At 50.2% G+C, this 25,311-nt stretch overlaps 1 protein-coding gene across 1 annotated transcript in view; it reads left to right on the top strand.

Annotated features, from left to right (window-relative positions):
• The window catches only part of MYBL2 (MYB proto-oncogene like 2), a 31,692-nt gene extending 11,900 nt beyond the window's left edge, over positions 1 to 19,792 (top strand). The window contains exons 7-14 of the mRNA XM_074317918.1: positions 3,943 to 4,230; positions 7,214 to 7,627; positions 9,686 to 9,825; positions 14,270 to 14,369; positions 15,749 to 15,862; positions 17,160 to 17,264; positions 18,575 to 18,724; positions 19,270 to 19,792. Coding sequence (XP_074174019.1) covers positions 3,943 to 4,230; positions 7,214 to 7,627; positions 9,686 to 9,825; positions 14,270 to 14,369; positions 15,749 to 15,862; positions 17,160 to 17,264; positions 18,575 to 18,724; positions 19,270 to 19,398 — 1,440 coding nt within the window. The 3' untranslated portion in view covers positions 19,399 to 19,792. The remainder of the gene's footprint in view (positions 1 to 3,942; positions 4,231 to 7,213; positions 7,628 to 9,685; positions 9,826 to 14,269; positions 14,370 to 15,748; positions 15,863 to 17,159; positions 17,265 to 18,574; positions 18,725 to 19,269) is intronic.
• Positions 19,793 to 25,311: the final 5,519 nt, after the last annotated feature.

Below are 25,311 nucleotides of genomic sequence, written 5' to 3'. Positions count from 1 at the left end.
GAAGTTATCTTTCAGAGGTCAAACTGAGTCCCGGGCCCGAGCTGCCTGCTCGTCTCAGCCACTAGATTGACACACGAGTTGGGTCACAGACTAAGTATATTATCAGAGCACCAGTGGTCTGAGAAAGCAGTGGGTTAACATTTCCAAAAACTGCCTTAATGTTCTCAGAGGGGCTGGGGGTATTTAAGGGCAAATCTGGGCCTTCCTCTAAAGGCCACCTGATGGTTCCTGGGGTCTGCTTGGAGCCTTCCCTCTGGCCACGCGATTCTCTGGTGGAACAATGATGGGAGTAGCCTGGAAAGAATGCTGGACCATAGAGATTGTGATCAATAAGCCTAAGGGTATTAATCATAAGGGTAATTTTCTAAAACAGGGAACTGGGTGGGACAGGGGACCTTCTGAGATCAAGCCACAGGGGATCAATCTATTGTTAAACTATAGGGAGGTCAAGTAAAGGTGAGGCTGGGGACTCTGCGAAGCCTCTTCTGTGGGGGTGCCAACCAGGCGCTGCCTAGGGAAGAGCATACAGACCTTCCTTAGTCTCTGAAAATCCTACGTGGCTGAGAGTCGGTTTAGAACTTGGTTTTTGTCCCCTGGCACTTTGCCTCTGGAGTGCTGGCCAGCGCAGGGCAAGGATAAGCCCCAGACCACGACCCTGAGTACCCCCATTCCTTTTAATGGTTCTGTTGTGTTGCTTATTTATTTAAATAAGGTTATAACTGACTTTTTGTTATTAGAAAACAAAACGGATGGTTGACCTTGTAGCTAAATCACTGCTCCTTTACTCAATTATTTCTTGAGAAATTCTTAGGGCTGGACAGTCATACTCTTTAAAAACTTAATACATTTTCCTAGATTGCCTATGGGAAATGTTTGCCTGTTAATCTGTGGATGGGACCACCTCCTGTGTTCCCCACTCACTGGTCAATGCTTGCAATTGTAAATGTCCCCCAGGGCCTCAAAAGTCATACCCGATCACTGTAGAGTTAAAAACTTGACAAAATTGAACAGTACAGGAGGCTGAGCTCACTAATCTCAACTTCCAGAGAGAACCAACATATTGTTTAGTATATTTGTCAACACTTGTTACTAAGGGTAGTAAGTTTAAAATGAGCCAATGTGATTTCTCACACTATCTTCTTACACATTTCTTTTTCTACTTCTCTCTTTCCGTGTCACGTGTCTATAGACCATTCTTGAATTGACCATATGAATAAATAAATACAACCCAACCGATATTCCATTGTAGCTATTGGTGAACATCTGTCACTATATCCATCAATGTGTTGCAGTGAACATCCCCGTTCAAATTCTTTGTACATGTACCTATTTATGTGGGTTAATTTTACAGATATGGGATGACTCAGTCAAATAGTGTATACGCATAGCCAAATTGCCACCCAAGGGGCTACACCATTTTATTCTGTCAGTAAGCATGGGACTGCCTGCTTTCCCCCACCATTGTCACCGCTGGCTGTGATTATATAAAAATGTCTGTCGGTTTTATGAGCTACAATGGAATATCGGTTGGGTTTTATTTTATTTTATTTATTATTGCTGGTGCGGTTGACCTTTTTTCCTTAATTTTTTGACTTGCCTTTTGTCTTTTTTTCTCATTGATTTGTAAACTTTTATTTAAGTGTTAAGGATATTACCCATTTATCATGGAGTAACTTTTTCCCAGTTTATTTGGTACCTTCCTCATCCCTTCATTTCATAAATGTATAATTTACTGCCAGTAAAAAAATCACCCATTTTAGTAGACAGTTCTGTGAGTTTGGACAAATGTAACCATCACCACAGTCGATTTCTATCACCCTTTAAAAAGTCCCACATGTGGTCAACCCCCCATCCCACCCCCACTCCCACCCCCAGTTCCTGGTAACCACTTACCTGTTTTCTGTCTCTGCAGTTTTGTTAAGAAAGTCACATAAATGGAGTCCCATACAATCTGGTCTCTTCTGTGTCTGGTTTCTTTGTCTTGGCATCATGCCTTTCAGATTTATCCATGAGTTCCATGTATCAGTGGTTTGTTGCTTTTTATTGCTGTGCGATATTCTGTTGTATGGCTGTGCCACAGTTGATCTGTTTACCAGCCGAGGGACACTGTTTCCAGCTAGGGTTTACAAGTAAAGCTTCCGTAAACATCTGTGTATGGGTTTTATGAACATAACTTTTTTTTTTTTTTTTTTTTTTTTTACACGCCTGTGGCTGTAACAGTTTATTGGCAGCCCAGAGGGGCGAAGGCACCGCGGGGGAGGGGGCTCGGCCGAGACATGCAGAGGACCGGGAACCCAGGGGGAAAGTCGGGGTGGGGAGGGTCTAGGGCTCCTCTGTTATATCCCAGCCCCTAGATAAATAGTATATACAGCTAGTGGGCCGGGAGGGCGGGCAGGCGGCGGGACGTGGGGTCCCGCCTGGGTCACAGGTCTGAACAGCGATCCTGCTTGCTGTAATGGTCAAACTGGTTCTTCCAGTGCACCATGTAGGAGCTCCAGCGGTGGAACTCGGCCTTCCACTGGCGCTCCGCCGTCCAGCGTGTCTGCGGCCAGGCCGCCCGGCAAGTGGGTGCGTGGCGGGGAGAACACGGGAAAGGTCGGGGAACGGACACGGGGGGTGGGAGCGTGAGTGCAGGAGGATACAAGGAGAAAATAGGAGGCCACGTGGGATAGTGGAAAAAGGATCAGGAGAACATGCGAAAGACGAAAGTCCAGAGCTATGAACATAACTTTTAATTTCTCTTGGGTACCTAATCTAGGAGTGGGACTGCTGGGTCATACGATAACGTGTGTACCTAACTCTATAAGAAATTGCCAAACAGTTCTTCAAAGTGGCTGTTTTTCCGAAGCAGGATTCCCACAATGTTCGTGACATTTTCCTCGTCCCTCCAATTATAGCAGTTGCAAGCTTTTAATCAAATCTGTTCTTACAGGCTTTTTTCCCTTGGCTTGTGTCACAAACCATTTCCATCAGGGCACTGGATGACAACAGCAGTAGTAATAGCTGGTATTTAGGTTGGATGCTTTACAACGCCCCTGCATGGGAGCCTACGTGTTGTCCTGCAGGCAAGGACACGGGAACTCAGAGGTCACACAGCTCGCCCCAGGTCAGCTCATAAATGGCAAAGCTCTGAATCAGAGCCAGTGCCCTCTCCCTGACTCCAGTGCGCCCCCATCAGCAGGGACTTTGCTCCGCGCTTTCACTCCCCATGTGGCCTCTGTTAATCACGTGCCGTTTTCAGGGCTGCACTGGGGTCTCTCAGGCTACCGTCAAGCTTGTTTCCAAGGTTCTGCCAGGAGAGCTATTGCCACAAAGGATGTTCCTATATGTATTTTTTTCTGTCACAAAATTAGTATACCCTCATTTTTCCACTTTGATTTTGACGAGTATTACGGTAAGCGTACAGAAAAGCTGCAAGAATAGTACAAAGACCTCTTCTATTGGTTTCATTAGTTTTTAACATTTGCCAGACTTGCTTTATATATATCCGTGTTATGTTTTTAAAATCTGAGTCATTAGATGGTCGGTTACATACATGGTGCCTCTTTATCCATTAATGTTTCAGTGTGTGTTTCCTAAAGACAAAGGCATTCACTTACATAACCACAATACAGTTCTATCCAATTGAGGGAATGTAACACTGGTTCAGGACTTATATCTGAAATCTACAGCCCATATTCCGTGTTTCCCCACCCCTGATCCAATCAGGATCAGACATTGCCTTTAGTTGTCATCTCTTTTGTTCTCTTTTATCTTGAACAGTTCATGAGCTTGTCTTAGCCTTTCACGATAGGGATATTTTCGAAGGCCGGCTCTTTGAGACTTAATTTGGGTTCATCCGAGTTTCCTTATTCGCTTCAGGTTGTGCGTGTTCAGCTGGAATACAGCATAGTCCCGATCTCATAACAAAAACTCCAAACAGTGTTCCCTTGTGTCCCACAGGGAAGTCTTGTGACCAACTGGCCCCCGGCGCTCCCTGCCATAAAGGAAGAGGAAAGTAGTGAGGAAGAGGCCACAGCAGCCGTCCCTGCTAAGGAGCAGGACGCTGTCCCTGAAGGGCTGGACAGAGTGCACACCCCAGAGCCCTTGGACGACATCCCCACGCGTGACGACCAGGAGGGCTCCTCTCCAGAAAGCAGCCTGCCCTACAAGTGGGTGGTGGAGGCCGCAAACCTCCTCATCCCAGCCGTGGAGTCCAGCCTCTCGGAAGCCCTGGACTTGATTGAGTCGGTAATGTTGGTGACAGCACTTCCCCGTGGGCCCGGAGCACCCCCCAGCAGGGCGTCCTCCGGTGGGTGTTCACTTATGATCCCAATAACATTTACAGAGCTGATGCTAAGTGCCAGCCTCCAGCCCGGACCTGGGGATACTGACATAGTTGCTGTCTAGTCCCTGTCCTCAAGGAGCTCCTGACTCACACTGTACCCCACAGGGTGGGGTGGGAGGGCTCCCCAGAAGAGGGGGCACTGGCGCTGCATCCTTGAGGGTGACGGGGGAGGGTGTTTGAGGCCAATAATGGCACAGTTGAGTTTGGTGTTTGTGGCACCACTGATGGTTGGGTGTCCCTAGAGAGGGGCCTGGAAAGTGCTGGGGCTGGAGCAATGAGTGGGTTCTGATTACTCGTGTGTCAGGCCCTGAGGCCGAGCTGGCTGTGGGTTGTGCCCCTTGGCAGAGAGCTCTGTGGTGAGAACCCCCTTCTTGGTGTGGCATCCCCAGCTGTCATGGTGTGGAACAGATCACAGAAGATAGTGGCCAGAGGCCTGGCCAGCAGGGGCAGTGGAATTCAGGGGAGGGGGGTGCCCCGCATTCACCTTCCCACTTGGTCTTCCCTCTCCTTGCTAAACATGACAAGCCAGGTTCTGAGCTTACTGTACAGTCCATCCAGTGTTCTGTGAGGTATGTCCTTTCTCTGTTTTGTAGATGTGACTGAGGCTCAGAGAGGTCAAACATGGGCCCAGGGTCACACAGCGAGTAAGCTTGGTAGTCTTGACCTGTGTGCTGTGCTTTCACTGTCTTCCTCAGTGTGGGGTTGGATTGTACTGTCTCCGGGGGGGCCGTCTCTCAGTCCCTCTGACGCTGCGTCTCATCTCTTAGCACCAGCTGCAGGGTCCATCTGTAGTGTCCCTTCCACTCCAAGGAACTTCTGAGTAGCTTCAGTCTGTGCAGCAAATAGCCCAGAGGCTGCCGTGTTCGGTCCCTCCCTTGGGCCCTCGGGAGTGTTGAGATGAGAGTTGGGCCCATTCTGTTCCCAGCACTGTAGGTACTTCATGCTGTTGCTTCCTTCATCCTCAGACTCTTCTGTATCTTCCTCTACTTGATGGGCACAGAGAAAGGGAGAGGGGAGCTCACTTTTATTGAGCACCAGTGTCTGCAAGGCTTAGTAATTATAGTATCTAGCATTTGAGTGCCTACTATGTGCTGGGCTTGTGACTTGCTACCTACACACATGCTCTCTGGTAGTCCTTTAACAGCCCTGTGAAGTGGGTGGCGGTCTCATCTCCAGGGAGCCATCCGAGCTCAGCAGAGGTTAGGAGGCCTGTCCGCCATCACAGCTGGTGAGTGCCAGGGCCACGCATGAGGCCCCGCTGTCGGCATAACCTGGGGCTCTTCCACGATGACTTTCAGCAGCCAGTGGAGTTCAGTTGTTACATCATTTGCAGAAATGCTGCTGTTGGTGCCTCCCTTGCAGCGCCTCCGAAGTCCTTGCAGGATGTTCTCTGGTCTATTAGATGCCATCAGTTCTGGGGCCACCCCCAGGTTGGGGTCTGCTGGGAGTGTGGACCGAAGTCAGCACTGCACTGAGCTGGCCCTTAGGAATGGACTGCCCCAGGCTGCTGGGAGTCCCATGGGTCAGAAATCGTCACTAGGGGCATCTGGGTCTACTCAGGATCACACCTCCAGGGACCCAAATGGAAGCTTCTGTCCAGAAGCCTTTTGGCTGGGGTGTAATTTGCTGGGCCAAGACCTGGGTATGCCTCTCAGGGTTACTCAGAAAATTAGTGACCTTGGGCAGATCGTACCCTCTCTGGCCTGGGGTCTTCAGTATGAAAGAGGGACATATTGCTTCCCTAGCAGGGTCATTGTGGGATTGGAAATAGCTTCGGTGAAGTGGCTTAGGGGGCACCCATGATTGACAGGCTGTCAGAGCCCAAGCACTGCTTCCTCTCGAATGTGACTGCAAATGAAGACCCTGAAACCCAGGGACAGACTTGGGCCCACAACTCCCGCTTCTTCCCCTCTGTATTAAGGAAATAACTAGAAATGCAGATTTTTAAGATGTTCATAAAGATTCATTTTTTAAAATTAGGGGGAAAACTAAGTGTCCAACATAAGGGGAATAGTGAAGTAACTGACAGTCATATGCTGACGTTTTGCAGTCATAAAAATTATAAGAATTGAAAAATTTTCACCATAACAGCTAATATTAATTAATAGTAAACATTGAGTTCATAGGTAATAGAATTAGGTATTATTATTCCTGCTTTATGGAAATTTTAAATGGAACAAAGCAAGATACAGAAATGATTTATACTATGATGAAAAACATGCAAAATACTAGATATTTAGGAACACGTACATGGGAAAATGCTAAAGAAATGCATAAGGATGGTAAATTCTAAATTCTGATAGTGGTTTCTTATCTATAGTCAGAGGATGTGAGGGGAGGTGGACATAGGGCTTCAGTGATAAGGTTTTATTTCTTTCGCTTATTGTTGGCTATCGGGCTTTTCTTTGTATTTTTCTTTGTGCCTTTTGTATCTTAAATGGTATACGGAACGTTTTATATTTTTATTTTATGTATTTATTTATTTTTTAAAAATTTTATCAGGGAACAGTGTGTTTTTCCAGGACCCATCTGCTCCCAGTCAAGTTGTTTTTAGTCTAGTTGTGGAGGGCGCAGCTCGCTGGCCCATGTGGGAATCGAACTGGCGACCTTGGTGTTATGAGCACTGCGCTCCAACCACCGAGCCAACCAGCTGCCCACATTTTTAAAATAACAGCAAGCAGCCATATGCACAACATGTCTTCTATTTATATTTCCAAACATAAATACACAGACATCGGAGATCCGTGCAAAAATGTTAATGATTGTTTCTGGGCTGTGGGATTGTACGTGACACTCATGTGTTTTCCTTTAATGAATGAGTCCTTGTATCAGCTGGTAGAGGAGCAGAGTAATTACAGTGACTCCTAAACCCCCCTCTCTGGGCAGGACCCCGATGCTTGGTGTGACCTGAGTAAATTTGACCTCCCCGAGGAGCCGTCTGCAGAGGGCAGTGTCAGCAGCAGCCCCGAGCAGCCTCAGCCACCACAGCAGCAGCAGGTGCCACCGCCCCGCCAGTCCGCTCATGCCGGGCCCAGCGTGACAGAGTACCGCCTGGACGGCCACACCATCTCCGACCTGAGCCGTGGCAGCCGGGGTGAGCTGATCCCCATTTCCCCCAACACTGAAGTGGGGGGCTTGGGCATTGGCACGCCGCCCTCTGTGCTCAAGCGGCAGAAGAAGAGGCGCGTCACCCTGTCCCCCGTCACGGAGAACAGCGCCAGCCTGTCCTTCGTGGACTCCTGCAACAGCCTCACCCCCAAGAGCACACCTGTCAAGACCCTGCCTTTCTCGCCCTCCCAGGTGTGTGGACCCCACCCCGACTCCTCACCGGGTTCTGTTTACCCAGTACAGGGCCTGGCATGCAGACATGCCATTCATTCAACACGTACTCATGGATTGTCTGCTGGGTGAGAGGCTGGGGACGGAGGGGTGAGCAGAAACAAGCCTGGCTCTGCCCTCACAAAGCTTACATTCTGGCAGGAAGACCAGTTAGTAAGAAAAGACCAAATAAACGTGAGACATGGAATGAAGGGCAGTGCATCTAGTCTGGGGAGAGGCTGTCATCCAGGAAGCCTTCCATGAGGAAGAGGAATTGTTTGAGCTGGGGACACATGGGCAACGAAGGGAAGGGACTCAGTATTTGTTAAAAGAATTATTTATTGAGCACCTACTTCCTACCAGATTGGCGAGCACTGGGAGCAAAGATAAAGAGGACAGCGGGTGCTGGGGAGAGGCTTGTAACAGTTGGTGGGAATGTAGGGTGGGACATGCTCTGAGGCCAGCGGTTACTGAGCCATTCAGACCTTCCTGTGTTCTGAGTGCTGCTCAGGAGGCCCCTCCTCCCTACAGGTCAAGGGGCGGCCTCAGGCTTTCTGAAGAATTGTGCCTGAGCCGGGTTTTAGGGGTTAGTTGCCTTGAACAAAGGCAGACACAGGCGGAGAGGGCAGAGTGAGAGGTGTGATGTCCAGAGTGAGTGATGGGTGGGGGGCAGGATGGGGACGGGGCCATAGGTGCAACGGAGGGGTGTGCACTCTCCTGGGTCTGTGGGGGGATGGGTAGTAGGGCTGAGGGACGAGGGTCTGGCTGAGACAAGTCTTAGCGTTTCCCTGTCCCGGGCAGGAGCAGGGCAGGTGGAGGCTTTGGGTCTCACTGGGTGGGCTCCCTTCATGAGGATGTGAGAGAGCGAGGCAGAGATGGCACATTTCAGGAGGCTGCCCCATCATCTGCTGCAGGGAGACCACGTGCTGGGGATGCTAGTGGTTTTCCCAAGAGGGCTATGCTAGGGCTGCCATCGCAAAGTACCACACACTGCCTGGCTTAACAAATGTATTTTTTCACAGCTCTGGAGGCTGGAAGTCGAAGATAAGGTGTGGGCAGGGTTGGTTCCTTCTGAGGCCTCTCTCTGTGGCTTCCAGATGGCCATCTTCTCCCCCTGTGTCTTCACAGGGGCTTCCCTCTGTGTGTCTGTATCCTAATCTTATAATCTCTTCTTTTATAATCTGAGGATACCAGTGTTATGGATCAGGGCCCACCCACATGACCTCATTGGGCCTTCATCCTTTCTTTAAAGGCCTTATCTCCAAATACAGTCAGTCATGTGACTTCAACATAAATTTTGGGAGAACACAGTTTAGCCCCTAACTGTCCCCGCGTCAGGACGGCTGGCTGGACAAGGAAGACAGCAGAGCTCTGAGCTGGCCAAATAGCAGTGCAGGACGGTGGCGTGGTGGCTGCCCTGCTCTGAGGACCCCACACAGGGCAGTGGCCCTCCCAAGGGTACCTCCAGGACAGAGAGCGGGAGAGGGCAGTGCTTCAGACTTGGCTCAAGTCTGGATTTGAGTCCTCAAGCATTCAGCATAAGAATCGATTCATAAATTCCTGTAAACCTCGGTTTTCTTACCTAAACAGGGGATTGTAATAGTCCCTACCTCTCAGAGGTCTGAAAACTCCACGAAATTCTTGGTGTGAAGGGCTTGGCCCTGACAGGGCAAGGTGCTGTCTAACTGTCAGCATCTGCACTGCCATTGTCACCGTGCCCTGTCCATCACAGGTCATGGAAGAGATGTTCCCACACAGTCACTGTTCTCTGTCTTACGTTCACTGGCAGCAGCACATGGGGCTGGCAGGTGGACCTCCCAGCAACCTGGCAAAGCAGGATATTGGGGCGATGACGAGTACAGGGGTCCACGTGAACTTGCTGATCTGATCCAGCCCTTGTTCTCTGGTGCCTGACCGGTGGGAGCGCTCCTAGATCAGGAGGGGACCTGTCAGAGTAGCCATGGTGGGGAAGGGTCTTGAGGGTCTCACCTCACCCCACAGGTCACCACTTCGTTTTGTTTCCCTTGTCTTCCCTGGTAGTTTTTAAACTTCTGGAACAAACAGGACACACTGGAGCTGGAGAGCCCCTCGCTGACGTCCACCCCGGTGTGCAGCCAGAAGGTGGTGGTCACCACGCCCCTGCACCGGGATAAGACACCCCTGCATCAGAAACACGCTGCGTGAGTGCTGTGTCTGCCCACCGTTTCCCCCGCTGCTGGCCCAGGAGCATAGGGCCCACCCGTGCCCCCAGCACTGGCCAGCGTGGTCGGGCCAGGATCACTGAAGAGGGCAGGGCACTCTTGGAAAAACACCTGAGACTCAAGAAAGTGGCCTCCTTGTGGCCACCACACCTCGTTTTTGTCAGTGTAGTCTGGTGCTTTGCCATTGTCCTAACTCATTTATTTTTTAATTTGGTGGCTTTCTAATCTCAGGAATGGAGAGAGTCCAAATTGCCATAACAAACTTAATCTCTGTGTCTTTCATACGTGTCAAGCACACATCCTTACATGTGTGCTTGTAAACACTCCCTCAGTTCTCTCAGGACCGGAGCTGCCTCCCTGCCTCCCAGGCTTACAAAGCACAGCGTTTCACCTTCTGAAGCCTGTGCAGGCTGCTCACCTGTGGGTTTCTAGGGAAAGGCTTTCATAATACGTTTCCTTCCTTGTGTCATGGTGACTCAGTTCCAGGTAGAGAGAGTTGCTTCACTGTGCTCTGCTTATTCCATTTGCTGCAGAAGAAGCACTGCCGTTTATTATTTCACAAGCAAGTTATGGGATTGGAATTTTAGCCCTCGTAACGATAACGCATTTCTGAAAAGATTTAGGAATCCCTTGGTCAGAGATCAGTCTCTTGACAGTTGACCTGAGATTTAACATAGATAACGTTTCATATTTGGAAACATTACAGTCATTATTTCTTCAAATATTTTTTCCTGGGCCTTCCATCCCCAGTCCTCATCAGGGACTCCACAGTTACATAAGTGTTAGGCCACTTGACGTCCCACGCTTACTAATGTTCTCATTTTTTCATTCTTCATTTTTTTCTGTTTCATTTTGGGTGCTTTCTATTGCTGTATCTTGATGTGTACTAATCTTTTCCTCTGCCACATCTAATCTCCCAGGAACCCCAGCCGGGACATTTTTCATCTCAGGTATTGTATTTCCTTCTCTAGAAGCTCAGTTGGATCTTTTTAAACATCTCCCCTATCTCTACTTTTTGAACATAATGAAATACATCCCCAGTAACTGTTTGAATTTCCTTGTCTGCAGATTTTAGCGTGTGTCTCAGTTTCAGTTGATGGGTTTTCCCTCTCATCCTGGGTCTTGCTTGACCTGTTATTTCTGCTGCTTTATAGGCCCGGTATTATCTGACTTGGTGCCAGACCTGAGTTCTCCTTTGCTGGGTGCTGTATACTTGTGTATTCCTGTAACTGTTTTAGAGCCTTCTCTGCGATGCTCTTAATTTTTTTGAAATAGTTTGATCCTTTTGGGTCTTTTAAAGATTTATGAGGTGGGACCAGAGTAGCGGTTAGCTCAGGGTCCTCCGATCCCAAACCCAGTGCCTTGAGGATGCGGAGGGTTTCTAGGCTGGCTGGTGGGCGTGAGCTCTGGTCCAGCCCTGTGAGTGTCGCGCACTGTTTCCTCTGATCTCCTCTGGTGGTTCTTCCCTGGTCTCAGGCCGTCTCTGCTCAGGTGTGCATAAGTTACTGCCCTGATGAATATCTGAGGAGGACGCTCTGCACATGTCTGCAACTCAGGACCGTGCCAGCTTCACCTGCGTTCCTCTGCCCCAGGCTGTGCCCGGCATCTCGGTGCTGCCAGCTCACCTCATTTGTCTCCCGTCTCTCAGGTCACTGTTGCTGGAAGTCCTGTGTCTTGAAACCCATCGTTTCATCGATTGTGGTGTTATTTTTGTTGTTTCAGGTGGGAGAGGCAATCTGGTCCCTGATGTTCCGTTTTGGCCAGAAGTGGAAGTCTGCTTCTTAGTGTTCACATCCACGTGACTGGCACAAAAGACTTGTTTGGTTTTCCCATTTTCTCTTTCAAAATTCTTTGTGACATTTGCAAGACTTTATAGGCAAGAAGTCTTTGGACTTAATTCCAAATTTGACTGGTTTCCTCGCCCACTGAATTTATATCCCCATTGTTTCCCCCCCATAGAAGTTAGGGTTTATCGGAAGGGTCAGTTCATTAACCAACACACAAAACCAAACACAGTCAGTGTGTGGTATTTCAGGTGGTGATGGAAACGACAGGGAAGATTATACAGGTCTGGGGATCACAGAGTCATGGCAAGGGGTTTCTCACTTAGATAGGTCAGGGGCGGTCCCCTCAGGGGAAAAGCCGGGCAGAATTCTGAGGAAGAATTATTCCAGGCAGAGTGAACCACAGAGACAAAGGGTCCAGGGTAGAAACACGCTTTTGTGTTTTAAGAACTAAAATAAGGCCACTGTTTAGAGTGCATTGGGTGTAGAGAAGTACAGGAGAGAGAGGTCAGGGTCACCAGGGCCGTGTGTGTGTGTGGGGGGGGAGGCCTGGGCTGAGCTGTGTAACACACACCCCTAAGACTACTGGTTCATAAGAGCAAACCTTTCCCTCTTTTAAAATGTTACGTTTTTGTTGGTTTGTTTTTTCTGGGTTAGATGGAGTGTTTTTCCACATTATTTTCAGAAGGTATGAGGCCTGTGCTTTTTGAGGTCTGGGTTGTCTATACCCTGTTTTTCAACAACAGGAGCTGGAAGTAGAAATCCAGAGGGAGAATAGTTGTGACCCTAAGCCGTGGACTCTGCTCTGTTTTTTCTTACGGCGTTTATGGTGTGGAGACTTCCGACATTATCCGGCTGTTTTTCCTTTGTAGGAAATCTTTTTTTTCTCCCTGGATCCTTGTAGGGGTTATTTGTTTTTGTGGTTTTTATTTATTTATTTATTTATTTTTCAGTTCTTCCTGAAATTTACCAGGCTACATGTAGGTGTGCTATCTCTTTGTTAATTCCCTCCACACCCCCCATTGTTATTTCAAACTCAATACTAAACTTTGAACTGAGCAAATGTGCTGTTATTTCTTTTATTCTTGTTTCTCTGACGTCTCTCTGCCCCTTTCCTCCTACCTTAGGAATTCGAATTCTTCCTACCAAGGTTCATTGGTCTCTGTCTCTTTTCACCTTCATATTCCTATTCATTGTCTTAAGCGGTTGCCTTTGAACTCGGGGAGAACGTCGTAGGATTGCCCTCTTATTCATCCACTTGGCTTTCTGCAGTTCCCCACCTGCTGAGTCCGCCGGCTTCCCGAAGAACATGGTTTCCATCTCCAAGCCATCTTGTGTGTTCCCTCACCAAGTTGTCCTCCCTTCGTTTTTTCACACCGGTGTATTCTCAGTTCTTGCTGATGCTATGACGTAGAGAGGTTCTCGCGTTTTCTCACATTGATTGCAGAAGCTCCATGGCCCACAGAGACGTTGGACCACAGGTCGGCGTCATCCCTTTGAACCGCCATTTGAACTGCGAGGTGTTTCTGTTTGACCAGTGCTTATCTGGCTTCGCTCATCCTTTTAGAGGGGTCCCTGGGTTCCAGGGGGCAGATAACAAGGACATGGGAACATATTGGGTGGATCCCTGTCTAGTCTCTCAGTCGTGAGGAAGAAAAGTATGGTTCGTACTTGTTCTAGCCTTTTATCTCCCTGTGGAATGCCTGGCAGGCTGAGGGAAGTGACTGGAACGGCAGCTGCAGGCGGCCCTGTCCAGGAGTGGCACCTGCATTCCTGAGCACTGGGGGTGTTTCTCCATGTCCTCGGACCTCCCCAGTCAGGCTTTGGGAGCCTGCTATGGGGGCGTCTCCCGCTGACTGAAGTCTCACAGGCCTCGTGCAAGTGGAGTTTGGCACCTGCCATCAGAACCAAAGTTTGCCCGCAGCCAGCGGGCTGGGCCGTACCTGTAGCCCTGGTACTGGGGGTTTGAGGTGCCTCTTCTGTCCCTTCCCCAGCATTGCAGGCAGAAATCACACATTGCTGGGGCCACATCTGGTAGAAGCTTAGTATTTCTGCTTGTGCACCGGACCCTCCCTAGGTTTCTCTGCTAAAGCTTTTCCCTCCGTGTTTCTGTTTCCCCTGTGATCATTTTGAGGAGACTTGGGAAGAGGGTAAGTTAAGCACATACACTGGCCTCACCATCTCGTACCTGATGTCTGCCCTGCCTTAATGGCACTGCTGCCACTCGATGTCTGGAGAGAGGTGTTGGGAGGGATGCGGTCTTCCAGGATTCCCGCCTTACACCCCCGCCCCTGGCCCCTTTCTTGACAGCCACAGGCCTGGCCTTGTTTCATAGAAAGTCCTCGTTATAGACTGATGACCACCAACCTTCTCCACTGTTCTTTCACCTGCCTGGGTCTCCGGGACCCTCCTAGCCTCTTCTGGTTCTTTCCTATTTCCCAGGATGGCCCCTTCCTCTCAGTCCCTATTTAACACCCTTGTGGGTGGTGTGGTGGGTGGATGAGTGAGCAGGGAAGAGAGCGCAAGCCGGGGTTTCCTTCTTGCTGCCGATGCCAGCGGTCCAGGTGGCAGGAAGGCGGGAGAGTGGCTGCTGTCTGCCCCGAACCCCGTCCCTAAGCCTCGTTCTCTGGCCCTGGCAGGTTTGTAACCCCAGATCAGAAGTACTCCATGGACAACACTCCCCACACGCCTACCCCATTCAAGAATGCCCTGGAGAAGTACGGACCACTAAAGCCCCTGGTATGTGGTGTGGTCGGGTGGGTCTGCCAGTGTGGCCTCCTTGGTTCCAGCCATGTACGCTTCACAGAGCCCTCTCCCTCTGAGATCTCATTGGAGTCTCCCAGCAGCCCCGAGAAGTTGCAGATACCCTAATGTTACAAGTAGGCAAACTGAGGCTGATGTACCTACCAATTCATCACAGTTCCCGAGCCCCTGCCATGTGCTAGGCAGGTGCTGGCTGGTGCTGGAGACCCAGTGGCATCCTATATAACCAGATACTACCAGTGCATTGTAAGTGCTGGGAAGGAAACGGGCAGGTGTTGGAATGGAGAAAGACTCGCTCACATGCTGTGGCTAATTTGGGGAAGTGGCAAATTGCTCCTCACGCTGAAGCCCTTGCCTAACTGCTGGTTCTTTACAAAACACTGGAAAGCCACTCGGGGGTGGGCTTGAGATGGCCCGTGAGGAAGCACCTTCCGTGGCGCGTGTGCCAACTACCCTCCCCCTACTCCCAGTTCGTGAGATGGTTTTCCAGTGACGAGAGCTGGCACCTGGGGCTTTCTGAGACAGGCAGGTGTTTTAGAAACCGGTTGAAGGTAAGAGAAAAGCTGGTTGCAGAGAAACATTGGACCTATGAGCAAAATCTACAGCGTGTTCCCCTCACTTCCTCTCCCCTTGCACTGCGTGGGGTCCTTGTGTGAAAGCCTGTCAGGGGACTGTAGCCTCCCCCGCCCTCTGACAGGCCCAGGCCAGGTACCAGTTATGGTCAGCACTACCCCTTCCTGTCCAAAGGGGACTCGGCTCCGAAATCCACGTGCTCGCCAAACAGGTGTGTGAGGGCAAACCCGACCTTGGCAACTAGAATGAAAGTACACAGGGGCTTTCCGAGTGACCTGAGGCATCGCTGAACCCTACACCTGCTGCTGCTCAGTAGCGCTCTCCCTCCTCTGGCCTCTGCCGCCTAAGGCTGGAGAGGTTGCCTGGAGCGGAGCCCTCAGGCCTGAGAAAGGGAAATGGAACTAAGCATCCCCATGAGTGTGGAACAAAAGGGTAAAGGAGTTTGGGCTTGAGTGTGTCCAGGTTCTGACTGCACAGCCGCGTGACCTTGGGCTGGGCTCTTGCTCTCAGCCTCTGTTTCTGTCCTGCAGAGGATGACGGCTGTTACCTGCATTGTGAGGGTTGCTGGGGCGATGTGGGGGTGCTCCTGCCAGCGTGCCCTCCGTGCACTGAGGCCAAGGTCTGCTTGTCCAAGGTGGGCCAGTTAATGGTTCTGAATAGTGGATGTGAGGCCAGCGTCCCTGCATCTCCTTCCCGTGTTGCCTGAGACAGTCGGGGTGTGGCTGCTTCTGCCCCGTATCCTCCATCCTGGGAGTCTCACGTGCCCCCACCCCTACCCCCAGCCCCAGACCCCACATCTGGAGGAGGATTTGAAGGAGGTTCTGCGCTCTGAGGCCGGCATTGAGCTCATCATTGAAGATGAAGTGAGGCCCGAGAAGCAGAAGAGGAAGCCGGGGGTGAGTGGCCAGGGGCGGGAGAGCCTCTTGCTGCCAGCCTGGGTCACGGGGGCAGGAGCTGCAGGGAGGTGAGATGAGGGTGGGGAGTGGGTCTGGGGACAGCTGGTGAAAGGGATGCGTGGGGGAAGTGCAGCTGCGGCCCCAGGCGCTTGTTCTCCCAGAGTGGTTATCCATGAAACCTGCCGAGGGGAGGCTTGGTGCCTGGGACCCTCCCCTCATCCTCTGAACAGTCCCTTAGCTTTTCAGCGTTAGGTTTGGGCCCTTCTGAAGTGGCCTGTGGGCTGGGTGGGGTGGAGAGAGCCGTGATGAAGACCCAGATGTGATCACTCCCTCCTCGAGTTCAGTGGGTAGAGACACTGGTGACGCTCAGTACACTTAGCATTAAGGGCGTAGAAAGGGACACAGGATTCCGAGTGAAAAGGAGCCGGTCAGGTGTCTGGGCCGTGGGAGGCAGGTGGGGATGTCAGTCAGGTAGGGTGGAGAGGATGGCAGGGGCTGTCTCAGGCCCGCCTCCCCTTGCTGCCCTTTGGAGTCTCCATAGCAGGCAGACTCCATGCCCCCTTTTTCTTTGTGCCCCCTTTTCCTGGATGCTCTCTGGAGAAAGGCAGGGAAATGGGAATGTGCCCTGGTGGCAGGCTGAGGTTATAGGGGGCAGGTGGGCAGTCAGGCTGGGAGGCACCACTAGGCCCCTGGGTATGTAGGTAGTGAGAACTTGACTGCAGGCCTTCCCGGGCCTCTGCTCTGTGTTGGATGGTGGTCCGCAGCTGTGGCAGCACCTGAGTGGGGCACACTGCTGGGTGGGGGGGTGAGTTAACCCCAGACCCCCTCCCTGGTGTTGGAGCCGGACCCTGAACCCTGAGCTGTACAGAAGGCACAGGGATGGTGCTGACACATTCTCGTCACAAGTGTTGGTGGATGGCCTGGGCCCCGTGGGGTTTACATCTCCATGTTACTGCCTGAGGGTGGGGGGTTTAGTTGTAACTTAGATGATGATTTTCTGGGCCTGTTTAGGAGGGATACTTGAGACCGGGGGGCTGTCCTAGGGGACATCCATTTGGGGATGAGGAGCGGGTCTCTGGGGGGAGGTTGGCGTTTGTGTCCTGGCTTCCTGTTGCAGCATCTGGCGTGACAGTCCTCTCTGGGCCTAGAGTCTGATGGGGCAGCGTCTCCTGGTCCCTCTGGCCCCCCGCTCCCCATCCCCACTGGCACGTCCTGCAGTCGGCCAGGTTCTCTGAGGGCAGCGGGGCCCCTGGACACGCCCAGCCCAGCCCTGACCGCCTGCTCCCTCCGCCCACAGCTTCGGCGCAGCCCCATCAAGAAAGTCCGCAAGTCCCTGGCTCTTGACATCGTGGACGAGGACGGGAAGCTGATGATGTCCACGCTGCCCAAGGCTCTGTCCTTGGTAAGGGGTCTGAGAGACACTGTCCCCCCACCCCCCACCCCAGAACTGCAGAGGCTCTTGTGCCCCAGGGAGGATGACTGTCCTTGGAGGTCTCTGCCTTAGGGACCCTTTAGCTGAGGGGAAGACCTGGGGGTGGAGCGGTCTGGTGATTCTCGCTCAGACTGGGCTTCCCGGCTCCCAGCTCAGCAGTGAGGGTAGGCACCCCCCCACCCCCACCCCCAGCTTCAGTCAGAGCAGCTCCTTTCTGTTCCTGTCTTTGCAGAAAGTTTTATTTGGCAGGAATTGTATTTACTAGGACATTTGAATACCATGAATGTGGGTCTCTGGCACCTCCTTTTGCATCCTGCTCATGGGGGTGTCCCCAAAGAGGGCTGATGGTATGTGTCGAGCCACAGCCAGGTGGTTGAGGCATATCAGCCCTGGGAGGGGTGCTGTTCAGTTTCCAGGCTGAGCTCAGCACAGGAGCTGTTGCCTACACAGGCTGGGTCCCCAGAAACCATGCCACAAGGTTGATTCCTCAAAGATGACAATGGGGCAAGCCTGTCTTGCTCTGGTGCCCAGTGGGAGGCAGTGAGAGGTGGTAGACGTCATGAGACAAAAGATTGCCTGACCGGATCTTACAAGTACCATTGCTGCACCCACAGTTGCTTGCAAAGAAACTTCCCTCACTCTGGTCAGCGATCCCTGCCAGGCTGGGACTTAGTGCCCTCATGGTAGACCTACTTCTGGCATTGCATCGGGCACGTAAAATAATTACCAAAAAGAACAATGTTATGGGAAGTGGTTAAGAGCACAGGATTTGGAGGGAGTGGGCCTGGTTGGAGTCGTAACACCAGCACTTGCTCTCTGGGATCTGAGCCTCAGGTTCCTGTCTGTAATAACAGCATCGAGCCCAGCAGACTGTCAGGAAATAAAGGCCAAGCAGAGCAGAGAGGCTGGACAGGCCCAGGGCGTTTTGTGTAGCTGCAGCCCCGCTCCTGGGTGTTTCTGGTCCCAGGAGAAACCAAAGCACTCTTGTCTCCGCCTACAACTGTGGGGGAATAGCCAGCTTCAGGTAAAAGGACCCAACATTATCAGGCATTTACTAGGTGCCAGGCGCTGAAATGGGCACTTTCCAAATATTTTCTTAATCTTTAAATGAACTAACTCCCCATCTGGAAGAGGAAACTGACGCTTAGAGAAGCTCATGTCCTGCCCAAGATCTCAACAGCCAGGAGGGGATGGTGCCCGGAAGGGACTGCAGGATTTTTCCTTCCCACTGAGAACTTGTGGCAAAATGGTTATTAGTCTTTGGCTTGTTTTGATTTCAGCCGACACATGTCCCATCAAACACCTCCAGCCTCACCCTCCCAGGCGTCAAAGAGGACAACAGCCTGCTCAATGAGGGCTTCCTGCAGGCCAAGCCTGAAAGGCTGGCGACGGCCCAGAAGCCCCGAAGCCACTTGCCAACACCTGCCCCAGTGAGTGCCGGCCCTGAATGCGGTATCACCCTTGGGGACTTGCTCTGCTGCCCTTCTCACCTCAGGGCCTTTGCAGAGGCTGTTGCCTCTGCCTGAATGAACGCCTGATTAACTTAGGTTTCAGATCTCAGTCCCAATGCCACTCGCTCAGAGAACCCACATGCTACAGACCCTCCTCCATTCAAGCCCCTCTTTTATGGCACAGGTTTCACTTGTAATTAAGTTCTTGTCTCTGGATTTAGTTGCTTAGCACGTGCCAGTCCTCGAGGGCGGGGCTGCCCTGCCTGCTTACATGTATGAACCCCTCCCTGCTCCTCCTAACTAGCCTCTGTGGCTGTAGCTTTTCCCCACATGGGGGCTGGTCCACATAAGGGGCATGGCTGTGTTTTCTGGTCCAGCCTGCTTGCTTCATTTCTGAGGGAGCCCAGACATGGACAACTTCCCCAGGGCCACCTGGAAGGTGGGGAGAACACAAGACTGGACTCACCAGGGTTTGCTAGGAACACACTGCCCCTTCCTGGATGCTAACTCTTGCCTCCTCCTAGATGACCAGCGCCTGGAAGACGGTGGCCTGTGGGGGCACCAGGGACCAACTCTTCATGCAGGAGAAAGCCCGGCAGCTTCTGGGCCGCTTGAAGCCCAGCCACACATCTCGGACCCTCATCTTGTCCTGAGGGACTTGGCAGTCACGAGCCCATTCTCATGTTTACAGGGGGCTTGGGGACCAAGATTGGTCTGAATGTGAGAATCACACTCAGGTGACCACCTGCAGGGAGGCTTCTGCAGCCAGCCCCTCCCCGGATTGCTCAGGTGGAGTTGGCAGGGCCACCAGTCCTGTCTCATGCAGCTGCGGCTGTTCCTGGTGCTAACAGAACAAAATCCCACCCCTGGCCCTGCCTGGTTCTCCTCCCAGGGCCATAGGGAGCCGCATGAGCTGCTCCCAAGCTCTGGTCAGGCCCGGCCTCATCTCAGACCCCTGCTTAGGACAGGGCATGTGGCCAGCATGCTGCTGCTTCACCCTGTTCGTATATTTTCTTGGAAGAATAAAATTGCCTTTTTCCTGTGCTACTCCGGACTCTGCCTTCCTCCTGGGCCCTGCTTGTGGTTCCCTGGCGACTGTCATTGGGGCCCCAAGGGATGTGGGGACCTGGGTCCTCATCCTGAGTTCAGCCTTGTCTGCACAGCGCAGGCCCAGGGCTCTGTCCCCCCCACAGTGTGCTGGGGGCAGTTTTGTCTTTGTACCCAGAGGATGTCTCAAAGTTGTGAGGACTTTGGCTGCTGGGTGGGGGTGAATACGTGATACATAAGGGCCTGGCTTGGCCCTCACTCTGGATGGTTGACCTGGCCCGCAGTGAGCCCAGCCCCCAGGTCAGACTGGTAAACAAGACGTGACGGGCAGCTGAACAGAACCTCCTAGCCAAAGTGGCCCTAACTTCCCACGGCCATGGCAACTGTTGCAGCGTGGGCTGTAGACCACCCTGGTCACAGCCCAGTGGGCAGTCTGGACTTGGCTGATAGCTGGGAAGAGTCTCTGGGGATTGAAGAGGGGCAGCTTCTAGGTCTGAGAACGTCTAGATTGGAGTGATGTTTCCAGCACTGGGGTTCATGAGACAGCATGTGGCCCTCCTTGGGGACTGAGGTCTCAGCTCACCATAGGATGGGCACCACTTAGAGCAGGTCCTCTTTCCTGGGTATGGTGGCTGGGCATTTGGTGGCTAACAGGGCCTGGAGGTGAAGGTGAAAGGGTTGGAGGCATAGAGCCTGTGGGAGATTATTCCAGAAGTGGCCCCAATGAGTCACTGCCCCCTGCAGCTATACCTGTGAGTAGGTCATGATCGCTGTGTGCAATGGTCATGACACAATTATCATGTTAGGGATGGGGAGAGCCTGCTGAAGGAGGTGAGAATTCCCCGCTGTACTAGCTGATTCCAGACATGAGTGAGGCTACCCTAAGCCTCAGCTTATCTACCTCCATCCAGAAGAACTGCCCAGCTAACCATGGACTTGAGAAATAATCAGTGTTGTTTTAAGCCATTAAGTTTTGGGGTGGTTTGTTACACAGCAGAAGCTAACTGATACAGGTGCTGCCATAGGCAACTGGCCTCGGTGGGTACTTGCAGAGTCCAGGGTAAATTGGTCAGGTGTCCTGGTCCTCAGTGAGGGGAGGATAGGGACTGGGGGCAGGGGGCAGCCACAGCCGATGCTCAAGCCTGGGTTGGGCGAGCACAAGGGTGGGGGAGCAGGGCTTGACAATGAGCAGCTCACCTCCAAATCAAACTCAACTCGAAGCTGTGGGGTTTGAGAGCAAGCCAAGCCCCCTTAGTGAGAGGTAGGGGAGGTAAAGACATTCAGTGAAGCTGAGGCAACATATGTTTAGGGACAGGGCATTTATTTTAATGTTTGAGATGTGTAATGCACAGTTTACATTTTTATATAAACCCTTTAATAAAGCAAATTGTTTTGTAAGATGCTTTCATTAATATTTGTCTATTTTTTTAATTAGAAAAGATCCTGCTTTGGGATGTATACCCAGAAGTGGAGTTGATGGATCATATGGTAATCCTATTTTTAATTTTAATTGTTTAGTTTCAATTAGGTTTGTGGTATTTTCACCAAAAGCTGTCTTCTGGGCGATTAAAGACTTTGCAGTGATGGTGCAACTCTATCGCCACCTGGTGGTCATTGGTGTGTTTGCAGTCTCAGGTAAAGTGGACTGAAGCCGTATCTTGAAGGTTTCAGAAGGTCTTTGAAGCACTGTTCTGATTTTCAGGGCCCTTCTTTGGCATCCTTCTCAAGCAGTTGTCTGGTCTTTGTTTGGATGCCGCCACTTACGGGGAGAAGTGACTCTATTATTGTCAGCCAGCTCCATTATTGGACAGCGATTGTGAAGTAAATTATTCTCTATCCAGAGGAAAACAGCTTTCCCCTTTGTCATGTCTAAAGCAAAAGGAATGACTATGGTACATGGGAAGCTGGTTTGTGGGGAAACTGGGGTCCCAGAATAGGCATTTGGCAGGTCAGGATTAGCTTGAGAATCTGTTAAATGAGCCATTTTTCTCAGCAGACCCCAGCATGAATCAATTCTGTGTTCTCGCTATTTCCAGAGACAACTGTGGCTCTGATTTATAATGATAGTGATTTAACCCCTTCTAAGATGGGTTTTATGTTTCCACCTTTGGCCACATGTGTTTGAAAACAATTCAAGCTGAGTTTGGAAAGAGCCGAGATGCAAACTTCACGGATAAAGACCAGCAGGCTCGGGATGAAGGCGTTTTACGTACATATGAACCAGGGCTGACCCGTTGGTATTTAGGTTAAAGTACAGAACGGATGGGACAGTCTGGCAAAGATAGGTTCAAATGCCCTTCAGAAAGGCCTAGCTCAGAGGATGTCTGCCCCTCTGAGTCCCTGGACCCTGTCCAGAGAGTAACCCGGGTGTTTGCTGGAAATGAGTGGGATGAGAGATTCTGGAATCCGAGCCATTGTGACTATGCCTGTGTTTAGATCGTTCCCTAGGACATCTGGTAAGCTTTGCATGGTTCTCCTGGTAGCTGTACGTGCATAAAGCTCCGACTTTGGATCAGACAGACGTGGATGTGAGTCCTGGTTTGGCTATTACTAGTTGTGTCTCTTTTCTGCTGTGAGCCTTGGGGTCCCCCTGCTATGAAATGGGGAGAATCCTTAACCTTTGAGAGTTGTTGAAGGGATTGGAGAGAACACTGGCACACACTCGGGCCTTAGGAAATATGGGCTCTTATGATGTTACCATCAAATGCTTTCTTCTTCCTTTTTTATGCACAATAAGCCCTGCAAAGGAGACGTCAGTGTCCAGTTGAGTGTTTTGAGTGGAAATTACTAGACAGTAGTCAAGTCGGGACTTGAACCCAGCCTTGGGCATGAAGGCTACATTGTAAACATTGTTCAGTCTGTGTGGTGCAGTAGAAAAAGCATAAGCTTAGGTGTAAAGCCAGTTTTTAAAGACTTTCCATGGACGTTCAACACAAATCTGAGGTGAACTCCTGGATGAATTTTCACAAAGGGAACACACTCGTGACCAGCATCCAGATCAAGAGATAAAACACGACCAGCACCCTGGAGACCCCCTCTGCACCCCGTCAAGGATGACCACCATCCTGAGTTCAAACACCACAGATTTGTTTTGCCTGTTTTTTAAACGTGTAAACTGAGTTTTACATTATGTGAGATTTACCTATGTTGATTTGGATATAGTTATTCCCATGACCACATAGTGTTCCATTGTGTGACTTTCCCACAGTCTGCCTGGTTTCCTGAAGGATGTGGAGTGTTTCTGGATTGACTGTTACAAATAGTGCTGTTATGAATGGCTTGTCCTCACCGTTTAGCAAATCCATGTACACGTTTCTGGTTTATACATACCTAGGCGTGGAACTGCTGGAGATAGGTCCAATTTAATTAGACCACTTGCCGCTTAACTGGTTTTCTGAATCGAAGCATGTTATATAGCTTCTCTGAGACTCACTTTTCATATCTGTATATTGGAAATAAAAATACTTGCCCCTCAGTGTTGTGGCCAGGACATAATAAGATACTATCTGCAAGGCATCTGGTCCCAGTGTCGCTCCCCTCTTTCCTCCTTCCCCTGCCATGCCAGAGCCCCACTATCCTAGGGCACGGCTTTTCTGCTAGGCACCCCCTCTGCCAGAAATACTCAACATGAACTTGGAAACCTTGCCCACTGCCCAGGGCTTGTGGGACTGCCTTTCCCTGGCCTTTTGGCAGCTCTCCTTTGTGATTCAATCACTGGCGCCCAGCCCAGCACTAGCTTGTGGTCACTGTCACTGCTAATAAGTGTTTTTATGGTCCCGGTGAGAGTGTGGCTACCATGTTTCCCCGAAAATAAGACCTAGCCGGACAATCAGCTCTAATGCGTCTTTTAGAGCAAAAATTAATAAAAGACCCGGTATTACTATATTATATCATATCATATATCATATCATATATCATATCATATCATATCATATCATATCATATCATATCATATATCAGACCTGGTATTATAGTAAAATAAGACCGGGTCTTCTATTTTTGCTCCAAAAGACGCTTTACAGCTGATAGTCCAGCTAGGTCTTATTTTTGGGGAAACATGGTAGCAGCAGATGTTTTCTGGAGACAGGCCCAGAAAAGGCAAAGAATGAGGACCAAGGAGAAGGAACAGCTGGCTGAGATCCAGCTCAGGAATGTAGAACATACATTCCTCTCTTGCCTGGTTTTTCCCCCCAGATTTCCAGGCAGGAGTTTTTTCTTAACACGTTGCGTACGGATCACGAGAATCTTCGTTTTTTTCTGAGCCATGCGTTAAGGACGGATAACGAGAATTCTCGTTTTTATTGTTGACTCTTTTTACTTTGCACATTTTATTGAATTATTTGTGTTTCGTTAATAAAAGGAAGCTGCTTTCTGCAGTATCACACCAGGAGGGATTACTAACATCATAGGTGAGTAAATCCTAAAAAATTCCATAGAAAAATAATAAATGACATAGAAGCATTTACGCTTTAAAGAGAAGAGTGCATTTTAAAGTAGTTTCTTTTAAAAACCTGCCGGAACAGAGGGGTATGAGGGATTTAAACCCCGCCGTACACAACGTGTTAAGTTCCTCTATTTCCTTACTCTTCCTGAATCACCTGATGTCTATGAGTGGGCCAAGTTGTGAACCTGCCTACTGGGGGCTCTGTCAAAATAGAGCTGACTTCTCTCATTATGGAATGGCAGCCTGAAGCACTGTGTTGAGAAGTCTGAAGGTATCGTCCAGGCTCAGGAAGGAGTGCTCTGATTGATTAGTTATGTCTGTTATGTGCACAGAATAGGTAGTGGTGGCATTTCACATATTTACTGCTATCTCTGGCTTAAAGGTATTGATCAAAATGGAGATGTGTTGATTTACAGATAGAATATTTTTAAATAGGTGAGTTAATCCTTTTACATTTATATGATATATTTGGATTGATTTCTACCATTTAATTTTGGTTTCTCTCTGTATTATTCCCTTTCCCCATTTTTTGTTGAATTTATAAAGTTTTCTGTAATCTTCTGATCTCTTCTCTTGCCTGGTTTGGAACACAAAAAAATATTTCTCACATTTTAGAGACTATTTTTAAATTTCTAATGTACACATTTGTTATTCAGTGTTTTTATTCTTCTGAGCAATGCCCTCCCCAGCCTGTCTTGATCTAGAAGTTTTATCATTTTAAATGCCAATTGATTTTCTTAGTTGATTAAATTTGTTTACCTATTTTATAAATTTACTTATCACTGTTTCTCATACTCCATTACATTTTCTTTTTTCCGAGTGCCACCAGCACCATTACTACTACTAGTAGTTAGTGTTAATTGAGGGCTTCCTATGTATTAGACACCATCGTAAGTCCTAACAATCCTCTATGTGTTAAGTCCCTTAATTCTCCACGCCGTCATAGGAGCTTATCATGACGACTTTGTGAATGAGGACACAGAATCACGGAGAGGTTAGGCAATTGCCGGAGGTCTAGCAGCCAATAAGCTATATGGCTTGAAAGTCCATCCTTTTATCCATCGTGTCGCCCTTT

Source organism: Rhinolophus sinicus, linkage group LG13 (assembly GCF_036562045.2).
Source record: "Rhinolophus sinicus isolate RSC01 linkage group LG13, ASM3656204v1, whole genome shotgun sequence".
Lineage (NCBI taxonomy): Eukaryota > Metazoa > Chordata > Mammalia > Chiroptera > Rhinolophidae > Rhinolophus > Rhinolophus sinicus.
Note: the sequence above shows the minus strand (reverse complement) of the source record. Positions and strands in the feature narration are given on the sequence as shown.